General features: G+C 38.2%; 1 protein-coding gene across 1 annotated transcript; it reads right to left on the reverse strand.

Annotated features, from left to right (window-relative positions):
* Positions 1 to 2829: 2829 nt before the first annotated feature.
* On the reverse strand, positions 2830 to 3815 carry LOC125282276 (olfactory receptor 4C5-like). Its single transcript, XM_048216578.2, is given in 2 exon segments — positions 2830 to 3765; positions 3768 to 3815. Coding segments are annotated over 2 exon segments (951 nt in total). The 5' UTR covers positions 3783 to 3815.
* Between the last annotated feature and the right edge of the window lie 12307 nt (positions 3816 to 16122).

Raw genomic sequence — 16122 nt, forward strand, 5'->3', positions numbered from 1 at the left:
ATAGGGATTTTACTGACTGTAGGTTACTTTGGATAGTATGGACATTTTGAAAATGTTGAATCTTATAATCCGTGAACACAGGATACCTTTCAATTTATTTTCCTTTTTTTTGGTTTTGTTTTTTTGTTTTTACTTTCTTTCATAAATATTTTGTCTTTTTCAGTTTACAAATCCTTAAAATTTTTAGTTCAGTTTATTTCTAAGTATTTCATTCTCTTTGGGTAATATTTATTCTGGCCTTATACAGCAAGTTCAGATGTGTTTTTTCCTTTTCAAATTTTTAGAAGTGTTTGAGAAGCATGGGCATTTATTCTTCTTTAAATGTTTTTGAGATTTCACCAGTGAAGCCCTCTGGTGTTGGGCTTTTCTTTCTTGGAAGGCTTCTCCTTATGGATTTGATTTCCTTGCTCTTTATTTGTTTATTCAGATTATCTACTTCTTCACGCTTCAGATTTGGTAGAATGTATGTTCCTATGAATTTATTTCTTCCAGGTTATCCAATTTATTAGTGCATGGCTGTAGTAGTGTCTTATAATCCTTTTATTTCTGTGTTGAGTTTTAATATTCCCTCTTTATGTGTGATCTTTTCTCAGTCTAGCTGAAGTTTGTCAGTTTTGTTTTACTTTAAAGCACAACTTTTATTTTCATTTATAATTTTCTATTGAGTTTGTAGTTTCTCTTTCCTTTATCTGCTGTAATTTTAATTATTCCTTCCTCTATTAACTTTAGACTTAGTTCTTTTTAAAAAAAATTTTTTTTTATTATATTATGTTAGTCACCATACAGTACATCCCTGGTTTCTGATGCAAACTTATACCTCAAGTAATGAGAAAAAGAACTAGACTTAGTTCTTTTGAGGTATACTCTTTGGTTACTTGAGATCTTTTTCAATGATGGTGATCATTGCTATAAATTTCCCTCTTAGTATCGGTTTTGCTGCATCCCATAGGTTTTGGTGTATAGTTTTAAATTTTGTTTGTTTTGACATTGTTCTAATTACCCTTTTGATTTCTTCTTTGACCCATAGGTTGCACAATAATGTGTTATTTAAGTTCCATGTATTTGTGAATTTTCCCCTTTTCCTTCTGTTATTGATTTCATTTCACTTCATTGTGTTTAGAAAAACTACATTGTATGATTTCAATCCTCTTAAGTTTATCAAGACTTATTTTGTGACCTAACATGATCAACCCTGCATCATCTTCCATGTGCACTTGAGAAGAATGTACATTCCACTGCATATTGGAATGACTGTTCTGTACGTGTCTGTTAGGTCCATTGGGTTAACAGTGTTGTTCATGTCCATTGGGTCCTTATTGATTTTCTGTCTATGTTGTATCCATCATTGAAAGTGGAGCATTGAAGTATCTTACTATTACTGTGTTTTTGCCTCTCTCTGCCTTTATATCTGTTAATATTTGCTTGATATATTTAGGTCTTCTGTGTGCATAAATATTTATAATTATTAAATCTTCCTTGTAAACTGTCCCTTTTATCATTTTATAATGTCTTTATTTATGACAATTTTTGTTTTAGAGACTATTTTGTCTGGCATAGGTATAGTCCTGCCCTCTTTTAGTTGCTGTTCACATGGAATACCTTTTTTTCATCATTTCAGTTTGAACCAACGTGTGGTTCAAATGTTAAGTGAGTCTCTTGTAGACAGCATTTAGTAGGTCAAAAAATCCATGGAGTCACTCTGTGTCTTTTGACTGTTGAGTTTAACCCATTTCCATATAAAGGAATTATTTATAGGTAAGTCCCGCCATTTTGTGCTCTGTGTGTCCCGTAGTTCTTCTGTCCCTCCTTTCCTTTCTTACCACCTTCCTTTGTGTCTTGGTGATTTTTGGTATTGATATGCTTTCATGATTTTCTCTCTTTCTCTGTTTTGGAGAACTTTTGTCTTGGGTCAAATTTGAAACTTTTTATTTGAGTTCTTTCTCTTAGAATGATCTGTGTCTGTATCTCAGAATACTTCCCATTGCATTGCTTTGCAATTGTCTTAAGGTTGTCATTTAAATTTGAATGCGTAGTCTTTCTGTCTTGCTTACGCAATTACCATTAACTCTCTCTTTTGTGCTAGATACTTTTGTTTCTATTACCTAAGGCAGAAATCCATGTAATTACAGCTCCTTCAGGGGTGAAGTGGTGTATAGTATGTCTTTGACAGAAGAAATGTTCCTCCAGTTATCTTCTGCCTGGGAATCATGTGCAAGATTGTTCTATGGCTGTACCTGGAAAAATTTTGTATTCCTTTTTGGCTTTAGGCAGAGAACATAATTTATTCTAGGAAGAATGCAGATTCCAGTGTAAATGGTGCCCGTAGAATTATGCAACAAGGCATCATTAATTTTGGGATGAATCCTCTCTCATTGTTTAAAACTCATTCATTTCTGGTTGATCTTTATTTCTCATCATAATAAATCTTGTTTGACTACATAGTTGGGATTGAAACTATTTTTGGGTAAATACTTGGACATTATGCCTTTCATTGAAATATTTTATTGTCTAATTGGTTATGTAATCTATACCCAAAGCTTTACAGAGAATTGTTCCAGTGAATACACATACTCAAAAATTTCACATAGGTTGTGACAATATAATGCTGATTCGCAATGTCCCTTTGATCAATAACTTGCAAATGCAGAGGTTTCTAATTGGAAGAGACTTTTGTCATCAGGTAATCAAATATTGATATGAAAGAGGAACCATTAAATATTACAGAAAGCACAGGTAGCATAATATTTAACACGCATGTTTTCACTTCAAGACCATTATCCTTTCTATTTAACTTGTTGTTAAAAGTTGAATCAAGTTCTTTTTTTCTCTCTAGTCACGTGAACAGTTACCCAAGATTACTCTGTGGCTCCAGAGCTTCCTCATGGCATTTTTCACCTCTGAGTTTCTAAGGTTGTAGATTAAAGGGTTTATCATGGGTGTTATCATAGTATAAACCACAGCCACTGCTTTGTCAATGAGGAAAGTGCCCACAGGCTGAAGGTACACAAATATACAGGGTACAAAGAATAGGACAACTACAGTAACATGGGAGGCGCAGGTGGACAGAACCTTACGTTGTTCTTCAGTACTGTGAGTTCTTAGGGAGTAAAGGATGAAGACATAGGAGGTGATAAGAATAGAAAAAATGATCAGACACATCAGCCCACTGTTGGCAGGAACAAAAAGTCCAAAGATGTGAGTGTCAGTGCAAGAGAGTTTTAGCAGAGGGAAAAGGTCACAGATGAAGTGGTCAATGACATTGGGGCCACAGAAGGGCAAGCAGACAGTAAAAAGGTTTTGAATCAGAGCATGAAGAAATCCCCCAGCCCAGGCCATGGCCACCAGGTGGCCACACATTTGCCTGGTCATTGTGAGCCTGTAGTGTAGGGGCTTGCAGATGGCCAGGTAGCGGTCATAGGTCATCACCGTGAGCAGGATGATCTGAATTCCTCCAAAGAAATGCTCTGCAAAAAGCTGAGTCATGCACCCACTGAAGGAGATAGTTTTCTTTTCAGTGAGTAAGTCAAATATCATTTTGGGAGCCATGGTGGAAGAGCAGCAGGTGTCTAGGAAGGACAAGAAGGACAGAAAGAAATACATGGGGGAGGCCAGGGCTCTGGTGGTGGTGATTGTCACGACAATGAGTAGGTTGCCTGCCACAGTGAGAAAGTAGATGACTACTAACACAGCCAACAAGAGTTTCTGCACATCTGGGTTCTGTGTCAGGCCAAGCAGGATGAATTCGGTCATGTTGTTCATTTTTTCTTTGAATCCACTTTCATATCTGGATAACTAATTTTCCTGTGAATAGCAAAGGGATTGCTGTTGTGTTAGATAGATTTTGATGATGCAAATCATTTCTGTCAGGATTGTTTTCTGTGAGACTGATGGAAACCCCAAGCAGATGAGCTCAGAATTAAATTTGGGACTTATTACTAGTTATATAATGAGCACATAGCCTCCTCACCCTCTGAGAGACACAGACAGTAAGGGGCATGCATGCATTCACACATATACTCATCCGTAACACAAATACAATTTTACGAAAGTAGGTCCTTTCTTATCATTGCGCACAAATCCATATTCTCTGAATAACTGCCATAGTATTTTCTCCCCTAGGAAAACCAGAATGATACGAGGATCAGAGGAGGGGCAGAGGCTTGAATTCATGAGAAGCTACTGCCCTGTGTCCCTTCTCTAGTCACCTCTGCTGCTAAGGCTAAGCTGCAGTTGTTATTCTTGGTGTTTGTAGCTTTTTCAGGGTGAATATAAAACATCAGGCAAATTCATTTTGAAATTAGGAATGATGGAGTCACATTTCAGAAAAAAACTGAGGGGATGTTTGAAGCTCCATTACGATATAAGAGCATTTGGATTTGTGAGCTTACAACACATTTAAACAGAATTGTCTAAGAACATCATCAACACGAAAAAGGAAGAATATCCTGTAGAGGAAGAAAGAGCATGATGTGAAATGCAAAATCCTGCAGATTTACTTGAAACTTTAGAATTCACTGTTTGGACAATTTTGTTATGTGTATTTTCCCCGGGTATTTTGCATATAAAAATTCAGATTAAGGAAGACTTGGAGAAGCTCTCTGGATGTATTTAGAAACCACATTCTTTAAAGGTGAGGAAGCAAAAGCATCCTAATTCGTTGGACAGAGTGTGTTCTTCACAGTCAGCTAGACTGTGTCTTCACTGTGTTCTCACTGCTTAGCAGCTGTGGAAGGATGTGTACAGACCTTAGTCTTACTCCGTCCAAACTGTCTCCCGTATAAAATAGGTAATATAACAAATAGCACAGGGTATTGAAGAATATCATTATTCCATAGAGCAAACTTTTATCTCAAAGGTAAAACATAGCTTTCTTCACAGTCTAAATTCTTGAAGGAAGGATAAAAATGAATAAACCTTTAATTTAATTACTCTTAACCTTGAAATATTTAATTGTTGTAATATAAAGATAGAAAATAAATGAAGAGAAAATAAATGAAATATTCAAGAAGCTAGGAAAGAAACCAGTTATATTCAGAAAAAAGATTGAATGCAGAAATCAGTATATGTCAATAGAAAAATGCTAGATTTCATAAATACATTAGAAGTTTTCGTATTTCAAAAATACAAGTACCTGAGCAGAAATATAACTGATGATGGGATAAGCTTAAAAAGAACCAAGTGCAGTCAGATTACAAAAGGAGATTATTTTTATTTTTTTACTTTTAATTTTTTAGAAGATTTTATTTTTTATTTTTTTTATTTTTTAAAAAATTTTTATTTATTTTTTTAGATTTTATTTTTTAGAGAGGGAGAGAGAGAGAAAGCACAAGTGGGGTGAGGTGCAGAGGGAGAAGCAGGCTCTCCACTGAGCAAGGAGCTGGGCACAGGACTCAATCCCACAAGTTCGAGATCATGATGACCTGAACTGAAAGCAGAAGCTTAACTGACTGAACCACCCAGGCTTCTCAGGGAGATTATATTTAAAGAATATTTAAAAGATTATTATGTGTAGTTCTTAAAACATTTTCAACAACTGGATAATTGTTTTTCAAAATATAATTAGTCTTCATGCCATCATCAAACAAAAATAAGAAAGAGAAAAAAGAATAGAGTGCATTAATGTCCTCAAATAAACTATGGATTTGTTCAAAAAAGAAAAAGAACTGAATATATATCTAATCTCTGGATGAGGAAGAGCATGTTAAGCAAAAGGCAATGGTATGAGAAATTGGAGAAACTAATGGATTTAGTAACATAAAGATCTGGAACACACTGGGAACATACTTGCAAGAAGTATAACAAGTAACCATTATTATGGAAATAGTTTTTATAAAAAAGTTCTACTCGTAACATTAGGAAAAAAAGGGAAAACTAATTAAAAGATACCTCTAACAGTAAAACAGTAGATCTCTCAAATAATCCTCTATTTCACAAGTCATCAAAGAAGTACCATATAAACACAGTGGAATGCTTTTAACTATCACGTTGGTAAAGATTTATGACAGTTATGTTACCCAGTGCTGGTGGCTGCGTGTTGATATAAAATCTTCTGGAAAGAAGTTTGACCTGATATATAAAGGCTTTATAACTGATCATGTCCAGTGCTCCTTAGGCTTGGGAATCTATTCTAGATAAAAAATTAGGGACAAAGATTATGCATGCATGTTCATGTTGTATTTCCTAATTATTTATGATGAATAAATGAACATAATCCAAATACCTGCATAAAGATGAATAATTAAGTGAATTATGGTTATGAAATGTCAGGTGGACATTGAAGTTAATTACAAGAAGAGTTCATAGTGTGGAAAGATTCTTCCAATATAATATTGAGTGGAAACCACCAGATATAAAACAGTTTATATATTTGATCTAAAATGTCCAAAATGACATACATACATAGAGAAGCATCTGAAAAAAAGGTACAGTATAAAGAGTTTTTAAAAAATAGTGCTTTCTTGAATTATGAGTTAAGGGCACCTTCTGTCAAAAATTACTTTTTAATCTATGTTTTCTACAAAGTGAATAGATTACCTTTATAATCAGTGGGATAAGTTAGTAAAAGATATATTATTTTCTTATCTCTGTTCTGGGTTCATCATATCCTGAGTGACTGCTTTTCTTAATAGACTACATGTAGTCATTCTTCAAAAATTTCTGTGACAGTAGATACACATATTTAAATCTAACTGACCAAATTAGAGGCCCTAGTATCACCCTGAGAACAAAATATTAATAAAAAAATTACACGTTGTACCTACCTGTCTGAATGCGTTCGAGAAAGAAGTATCAGATTCTTTCCAGAACAGGTGTCTTATTTCAGAGCACAGTTGGCATGGGGGTAGCCGTCACTGACCCATTCCAGTGGCTGCTTTGCAAGTTCATCCATTTTGATCTGAGGTATAAGATTTCTTTTGTTCACTTAGTGACTGGAAAATGATTGCTGAGAGAGACTTCCTAAATAATTCTGAGCTCATAGGCTGGGTTTAGTTTTGCTTCCTAGGCTCACAGCTTCCTTTGAGTGGAATCTACGAGCATTCCAGCTCAGATAATAAATTTCTTTACTTGGCTTCCAAAGTGTTAGGCTTCATAAGAAATCGAGGGGGGAAAACGTAACCACCGGGAGAACCTCTCTCTCCAAGCCACCTTACTACATATTTGCCAGTACTTTTTGGTGACCAGATGAGGTATATTTTAAAAGCCACTTGATCTGAGATCTACACTGATTTAAAGCCCTGAAAATAGCAAACTTCGTTAAAGCAGGAAGCTGATTATTTGCAAGCACCATACAATCAGCAGTGAATGAAGGATGCCTTGGAGTAGCAGGCAAGTTATCTCAAGTCAGCTCTTTTAAGTCTTTTTCTTAGTAAGCCTGTGCTCAACCCAGAGATGCCTCCTTTGGTGTTTGGGAATCTGGATCCAGCTATGTTGGAAACTCAGAGCCAAACAGCTTCTGTGATGTGTGTCTGGTTATTTTTATGTGGTCTTCCTGGGTCGATCTTTATCAATATTTCCATGTGTGGTTTCAGGCAAGAATTTAAATGGGTATTAGTTAAGTGCAAGGAGTTAGGGAGTCTCTGACCTTTCACCATTCTAGCAAGGAGGGAAATGAACAGAATATTTCTTTATTAAATTTAAATATAAGTACAGAATTTGTGAGAGAGGGATCCCATTGCACACACGAACAGGTGGCTGCCTTGCCTTGGAGCCCTACATGAGATCCTCCTGTGGAGTTACCTACACTCACAGCTGAATGGGTCCTTCCCTATGCTCAATTTACGGTGGGTGCCTAACAAGCAGTGTGGTGTGTAGATGGTAACTCTGTTGTGGAGAGCCATCACTCAGTCTGGACGTAGCTGCATAGAGGCTGATTAATTGAAGAGGAAAATATTAATCCCCTAAGTGTGTTAAGAGTGGTGTTTCTTGTGATAACAGAAGAACTGGATTATAACCTTAGTGATACAGTATGGCTTTTCTAAAGTTTGGGCAGTCGTCAATGGACTGGCAGTGCAGTCTGCAGCAGGGTCCTGGGATGACTGGAAAATGAGGGCAACCCTGGATTATATCAAATGAAGGGTCTGAGTGAAAATTAATTCAATAGCAAGAAGTAGCTGCTGCTAGAAAGGGAGCCAATCAATCAAAAATAATGCAACTGTTCCTTGGTTTAATACCAGTGTAACTGGTAGGATTAACTTGATTTCAACAATATCTTTAATACCGATATTGATGATCACAGGTATTAGGAAATTGACAACATCTCCCATGATGTTCATCCAATTAAATCTGATTGGTTAGGGCAGGAACTACAATTAGTTAATAATTAATTAATTGTTACACTAAATCTACCTATTGATACTTTTCATAAAATTTTAATTTCAGTTGTGGGAGGAGGTAAAATCATTCTCCAACTTGTGCTTGGTTATGATTAAGTTTGTGGTGGAATATTTGGTTAACTGAAATGCTTCTTTAAACAACAACCATCTCTTAGTTGATGATAGAAGATATTAGCACTTTGGATGTGGTCTATTTCTTTCTTGTCTATAAGTGGTGCAAAATATTTAGGAGAAGGAATAATTTTGAGTGATTTAGTGCTGATCAAGAGTCAGAGGGTGGACTCTGTAGGAAAGATTTATTTTAATACTCAACAGGAAAGTCTTCTTTATTTCTGGTTTGCAAGGTTTTGACCCTTGGTTAGGATAAGTCCAGTGGGATTCTTGGTGTATTTTTTAAAGTCCCAAACTCCCCTAATGACCGTAAGAATCAGTTTTTTACTGATTGTTTTGACCTGATGTAAGTGATTTGACCAGAGGACATAAACAACTCGTCGGAAACGTCTTCCTTGAGCTCTCCTGAAGCCAAGACTTATCTCATGCTGGTCTTGGTGGTTCACCTGGAGATAAGCTTGCTTGTCTGTGTGAACAAGGACTCTTGGGAGATTGTTTAGTTATTTCTTGGATCTTCAGTGCTTGCTTGTACTGTTTCTCAGACTGGTTCTAGCCAACATAATGTTCATAGAGGCTCATGATGATGAGAAAGATTTGCTCCCCCAAAGAGGAACACTAGAGGGATCTCTGTTGCAGGAGGTAGAATTGAAATTGGCTTGGAATCAGGAAGCTATAGTGAGTGGATTAAGTCAGTAATTGCTATGATGGAATGCCATATCTATCACTGTTGATGGTAAAAGACCTGCCCCTTATGTAGGAAAGCATATTGGCTGTTTTAATCACTATGTAATCTGACATCTGTAAAGTCTAATGGCCAGGAGTGCTAGAGGGCCAAGGCCAAGAGGAGGTTTTTATAGGAACGTTATGCTAAGCTTCAATTATGGCAGGTTGTTATTTTACAGTGTGGCCTTTATTGATTTGTGATGGCCTGATACCACAGAGATTTCTGTCAATGTTATCTTCCCTTTGGTTCAACTGGTTAAAAGAAAAAGACTCTGTTGAACCTGTTAGGGAAGGGGTGGCAGGTGGATAGTGTTACACAATGATTCTTGGAAGCCTGTGTATAAAACTAAACCTGTACTATGATATCTGGAATATGATTATATCCACAAACCAGAGGGCATCCAGAATTTGATAAGCAGTGGCCTCCAGTCACTATTCCAGTAACTGGAGTGTGTGGTGCATGGGAAAATTTGTTGGGAAGGAAAAGAGAATGATCCTGTAAGTTCACTAGCTTTATGGGGCGTGGAACACTAATCTCCCTGACATGGCTTCCTGGTGGAACAGAGGATTTGTAAGTTCATCAATGAAAACATATTTTGGGATGTTGATTTGAAGCCCATGATTGGTATGATACCTTTGGAATTGGATTGAGAAAAAAAAAAAAAAAACCAAAAAAACACCCACCTGAATTTGGTCTTAGAGTATTTGAAACTGTATGAAATGACTCCATTAATGTGTAGAAACATTTTAAATAACTGGATAATGCAAGAAAAACCTAATTGAGCTGCAAGAAAATATTGAAAGATTTTTGTATGGGTATGATCCCTAGGGGTATGCTTCGTTTACAGAAATCTTATTTCCTCTTGAATGAGGCCAATCCTGGTGGTCACTGAATAAGCTTATTCTTCTATATAATTTATTGTTGAAAGTGTTATGAGCTATATTTTAAAAGATGCTTGAGAATATGTAGAAAGGAGATTGTGATTGAGGTCAGAGGACGGACTGGGAAGGAAAGAGTTAGAAGCAGGTTAGCTGTCCCAGGTATTCTGCTTGAGGGGTGCATTTTATTGATAATACAGTGAAAGGAATTTTGTAAAATTTTCTTTGGCAGAAAGAAGAATACAGGCACAAAGTGAAAAAAATCTCATTTTATATAATAATATTTCCTGTGCAATACTTTTAAGTATTTTTCCTGGTTCCAGTAGGTTATATTTTCAGTGTTTCACATCTAATGTCAGTAGCTTACACATTCCCCCACAGTTTTATGTTCCTTTGTACACAGATTCTGTTCACCTGTTTAAACAGGTGACATTTATCTATATTTGCTGTCACAGAAAGTGTTTACCACTTAAGAGAGAACTTAAAAATCAGGTTATGAAACAGCATGTGGCCTGGTGATGTAAAATTCTGTAGCTTGTCATCTGCCTGTGCAGGTCTGGGTAGCGATGTGTGTTTGGAAGTAGGTTTATCAAATGGCAACAGTACTTAACTTTGTGGTTCGAGTCTACTTTAGATTGAACTTTTACTTATACTTTTTGTTTTTTTCTTAATTTACAGTAAGCATACTTGATTGCCCCAAATAATAAAGACACATTACAAACAGAATATACTGGAACTCATAATAAACTCAAGCTGGTTTCTTGACAAAAACCAACATCCCAGATGAGGTTCTAGATTCTGGGGGCATCACGCTGAGTAGAATCACACTCAAATCTTGTCTTCAAAGAAGGACCAAGTCCCTAGAATTTAATATTAGAAAGCTCATTAATAGAATGGATTTTCCTCTTAATAGGCCAATGGAGAAAAACTGTATGATTCTCTCAGTAAATTGTGGTAAAGTATTTTATTTCAGCTCTCAAAGCTATCCTGCCAGTGATTACAGTTCTTTTAGAATGCTGGAGATGATTTAAAATAAGAAGGCTCTGCAAGCCATGTCTTAGGAACTTTTATTAGCTATTTTATCCCTCACCCAATGAGAGTGGGGCAGTGTCCCATTCCAACACACCCCAACTCAGAGTGCCTTTGCTAAGGTTTTTATCACTGAATTTCTTCAGCCTCTTCCAAGTTTCCGCTAATTTCAGCACCTTTCCATCATCACATGGAGTCGGTAGAGTGGTCCATGGTGCTCATAGTGTTTAGACACACAATCCCTAGAGGTCTGCACATTGGAGAAGTGGTTTTCTCAGGGTGCCATCAAGTGGCCTATGTCTGGCACTTCAATCTGTGTACCTTACAGTTGAAAAATCGTAGTGATTGGAGGAGAAGTGTTAGACTCAACTCAGTAAGACTGTGCACTGTATTTAGAAGTTTTGAAATGTCATAGAACTGTGTGTGTGTATGTTTATAATGAGCATGAAACTAGCCCTGCAGAAATGGACCATGCTTCTGTGACCTCTCATTTTCACCCAAGAGCAGAGGGCTTAATTTAGTCAAGTCTGTTTTTCTAATCTTATCTTGTGACTTCAGCTTTAAAACAGTTCTAGTTTCTGTGATGGAAATGCTTTCTGTTGGGTGTGGCACCCTTGTTCCCAAAAGGTAATTCCCGAAGGCTTAAGTACTCTGCCTTCGGAGCTTGATGGGGTCGGTTCACCTGTTTCTTGCCTATCTTTGGTTATGTTCTAGTTCTTTGCTGTAGATGAAACTCATCTCATCTAGTCCTCAGCATAAATCACATACACTGTCTCACTGAAAATTGTGAGTAAGAGACAGGAGGTGCCAACTCAGCTCCATTGTATGCTGTAGTATGAATTAGTTGATGAGAGAACTGTATGTCTATTCCTTTTCCAGCAAGGATTCTCCATCCCAGGCTTTCATTCACCTTCCTTTTGACTCAGTACAAAACTTTGGAGTTATGCTGGCTCTTCTCTCTTTCTCTCCCCTTCCTTCCCCCCTCATTTCATAGCTGATCCATGAGCAAATCTTAGCTCAACTTCAAAATACGCCCCATATTGAAGAGTTCTAGCCCCAGACATGGTAGAGTAAGCACAGTCTGTCTGCCTACCACAGAGATGCAAGTATGAACCCTAGACAGAATGCAGAGAGAAGACATCTGAACGCATTTAAGCTGAATGATAACAGGCACATTTGGAAGGAGATCAGATTTGAAGGTTCTGCTTTATTATCCACCCTTCTCTTTATCACTTGGTCTGGACTCAAAAGCTATCCAGACCTGGAAATATACATTGGGTACATGTAGGAAAAGCTTCAGGAAAACGTTTCTCTTATTGGTCATACAAGGGGGCCAGAGAATGAAGAGATTATCTCTTCCCTTTCTTTTTACTACTACTACTACTGCTACTACTACTACTACTACTACTACTACTACTACTTCTCCTCCTCCTTCCCCCCTTCTTCTTTCTTCTTTCCTTCTTCCCTCCTTCTTCCTCCCTTCTTCCTTCCTTCTTCCTTCCCCCCTGTTTTCTCCTGTCCTAGACCAGACAGTCTTGTGGCAGAGAAGCAGTGACAAAGGCAAAAGTGGTGGTGGGACACGTGCCTTAAACTTTCAGGAAGGGGGATTTTTTTTAAAGATATTATTTATTTATTTGACAGAGAGAGAGACAACCTTCAAGAGAGGGAACACAAGCAGGGGGAGTGGGAGAGGAAGAAGCAGGCTCCTAGCAGAGGAGCCTGATGTGGGGCTCGATCCCAGAACTGGGATCACGCCCTGAGCTGAAGGCAGACGCTTAACAACTGCGCCACCTAGGCGCCCTAAGGAACGGGGATATTTTTAATTCACCATTGGAACTGTGATCTCAGGAGCCTGGGACAAATCCTTGTTATTCTCTCTGTCCTTCTGAGTCTTGGCCATTGACAGACTCAGTTGTGGGAAGCATGCGGCACAGTAAGAAAACTAAAACCAAGTTTACAGAGCTAAAAAGCACCAGGGAGATGAAAGAGAGGAGAACACTCAAGAGAGTCATCCCATTAAGCTGTGTATGAATTCCAGAGTTCTCCACCTCAGAGTGGTGAGATGTGTGAATCTGAACTCAAACAGCATACCAGAGAATGGCGTTATAGGACAGGCCACCACTCAAGTCCCATACTGGCCACTGGGTGGCGTACAGGTGAGAAAGAGCTGAGGAACAATGCAGAGGATTTGTTAACTGAACTGACTTTGGAATCACAGCCCATAGAAGATGGATTGGAAACTGCAACCTGAAACTAGCAAGGTTAATCACCTCCTAAAATTAAAGATTCAACATTCTCAATTTAAAAAATATCAGGTATCCTTGCATAATATTCAAAATCTCCAGAATACGATCCAACTTTATTCAGTATACAGAGAAGCAGGAAATCTCAACCTGCAAGGGGAAAAACAATGATGAGCAGACACAGTGACGCAGATGTTGGCATTTTCAGACAAAGACTTTAAAGCAACCGTTATAATCATGATTCTATCAGTAAGGGCGAGCATACTTGAAACATATAGAAAGAAAGTGTCAGTCAAAGAAATAGAGACTATAAAAAAGAACGCAATTGAAAATTGAGAACTGAAAGATTCAGTGGCCAAAATAAAGAATTCACTGGCTGGGCTCAGTGGCACAGTAGGAATATAAAAGAAAGGTTAACTTGAAAATAGACCTATAAAATTATCCAGTCTGGGATGAGTCGTCCCAGAGGGAGGAGGAGTAGGAGACCTTAATTTCATCTTGTCTCAGGAATTCAGCTAGATGGCTATCAAATCATTCTGAACAACTGCAAATTCAACCGGAGAGCTAAGAAAAGAATAGCTGCTTTTTGAATAGAAAAGTGCCTCAGAGGGGAGGGGGGTGGGGGAATGGGATAGGCCGGTGATGGGTAGTAAGGAGCGCACATATTGCATGGTGCACTGGGTGTTATACGCAACTAATGAATCATCGAGCTTTACATCGGAAACCGGGGACGTACTGTATGGTGACTAACATAATATAATAAAAAATCATTAAAAAAGAAAGAAAAAAAAGCGACCACTTTCTGCAAGGTAGGAGGTGGGGAGAAGTGAATCTGAGGCGATACACGGGAAAATAAACTGTGCGGGGGGGGCAGCCTCTGGAAGCCAGCTACTGCCAAGTGATAGAACAGCAGAGCACAAAATTAGAATTTTAGAACTCAGCTCTGGTGAGGGATGTTGCTCAGGTGGCCAGTCGGGGGCAGAACCATTGCTGGGCCAGTGTAGTTTTAGGATCCTTGGGGTTACAGGAAGACTGGGGGTGCCTGAGTGAGGCAGAGCTGCCAGGCATTGGAGTGGGGAACTGATGTAAACAGTGAGCCCGGGAGTGGGGTCTCAGCTCGGGGTTGTCCTAAACCATGAACTGTGGCATTGTCGGGCAAGTGGTCTCTGAGCTGGGGCCCAAGAAGCAGCAGAACTGGTGAGTCACCCCTTCATCTCCTGGAGGAAGCATTTGACAAATTGTTTTAAACTCTTCACAGTGTAAGGACAGAGGGAACATACCTCAATATCATAAAAGCCATATATGAAAACCCCACAGCAAGTATCATTCTCATTGGGAAAAACTGAGAGCTTTTCTCCTAAGGTCAGAAACACAGCAGAGATGTCCACTATCACCACTGCTGTTCAACATAGTAGTAGAAGTCCTAGCCTCAGCAATCAGACAACAAAAAGAAAAAAAAGGCATTCGAAAAGGCAAAGAAGAAGTCAAACTCTCACTCTTTGCATATGACATGATATTCTATGTGGAAACCCAAAAGACTCCACCACAAAACTGCTAGAACTCATACAGCAATTCAGCGAAGTGGCAGGATATAAAATCAATGCACAGAAATCAGTTACATTCCTATACACCAACAATGAGATAGAAGAAAGAGAAATTACGGTGTCGATCCCATTTCCAATTGCACCAAGAACCATAAAACGCCTAGGAATAAACTAAAGAGGCAAAGGATCTGTTTTCAGAAAACTATAGAACACTCATGAAAGAAATTGAGAAAGACACAAAGAAATAGAAAAACATTCCATGCTCATGGATTGGAGACGAAATATTGTTAAAATGTCTATGCTACCTAGTCAGTCTACATATTCAATGCAATACCTATCAAAATACCACCAACTTTTTTTCACAGAACTGGAACAAATAATCCTAAAATTTGTATGGAACCAGAAAAGACCCTGAGTAGCCAAAGGAATGTTGAAAAAGAAAACCAAAACTGGTGGCATCACAATTCTGGACTTCAAGCTCTATTACAAAGCTGTGATCATCAAGACAGCATGGTACTGGAACAAAAACAGACACATAGATCAATGGAAGAGAATAGAGAACCCAGAAATGGACCCTTAGCTCTTTGGTCAACTAACCTTTGACAAAGCAGGAAGGAATATCAATGGAAAAAAGACAGTCTGTTCCACAAATGGTGTTTGGAAAATGGGATAGCCACATGCAGAAGAATGAACCTGGACCATTTCCTTACACCATACACAAAAATAGACTCAAAATGGATGAAAGACCTCAATGTGAGGCAGGAATGTGTCAAAATTCTAGAGGCGAACACGGGCAGCAACCTCTGTGATTTCAGGTGCAGTACCTTCTTGCCAGACACGTCTCCAAAGGCAAGGGAAACAAAGGCAAACATGAACTATTGGGACTTCATCAGGATAAAAAGCTTTGGCACAGCAAAGGAAACAGTCAACAAAACCAAAAGACAACCGACAGAATGGGAGAAGGTATTTACAAAGGACATATCAGATAAAGGGCTAGTACCCAAAATTTATAAAAAACTTCTTAAACTCAACAACCACAGAACAAATAATCCAATCAAGAAATGGGCAGAAGACATGAACAGACATTCAAAGAAGACATCCAAATGGCCAACAGACACATGGAAAAGGAAATACAAATCTAAACCATAGTGAGATACCACCTCACACCAGTCAGAATGGCTAAAATTAATGTTAGGAAATGGCAGATGTTGGCAAGGATGCAGAGAAAGGGGAACCCTCCTACACAGTTGTAGGGAATGC

Source organism: Ursus arctos, unplaced genomic scaffold (assembly GCF_023065955.2).
Source record: "Ursus arctos isolate Adak ecotype North America unplaced genomic scaffold, UrsArc2.0 scaffold_23, whole genome shotgun sequence".
Lineage (NCBI taxonomy): Eukaryota > Metazoa > Chordata > Mammalia > Carnivora > Ursidae > Ursus > Ursus arctos.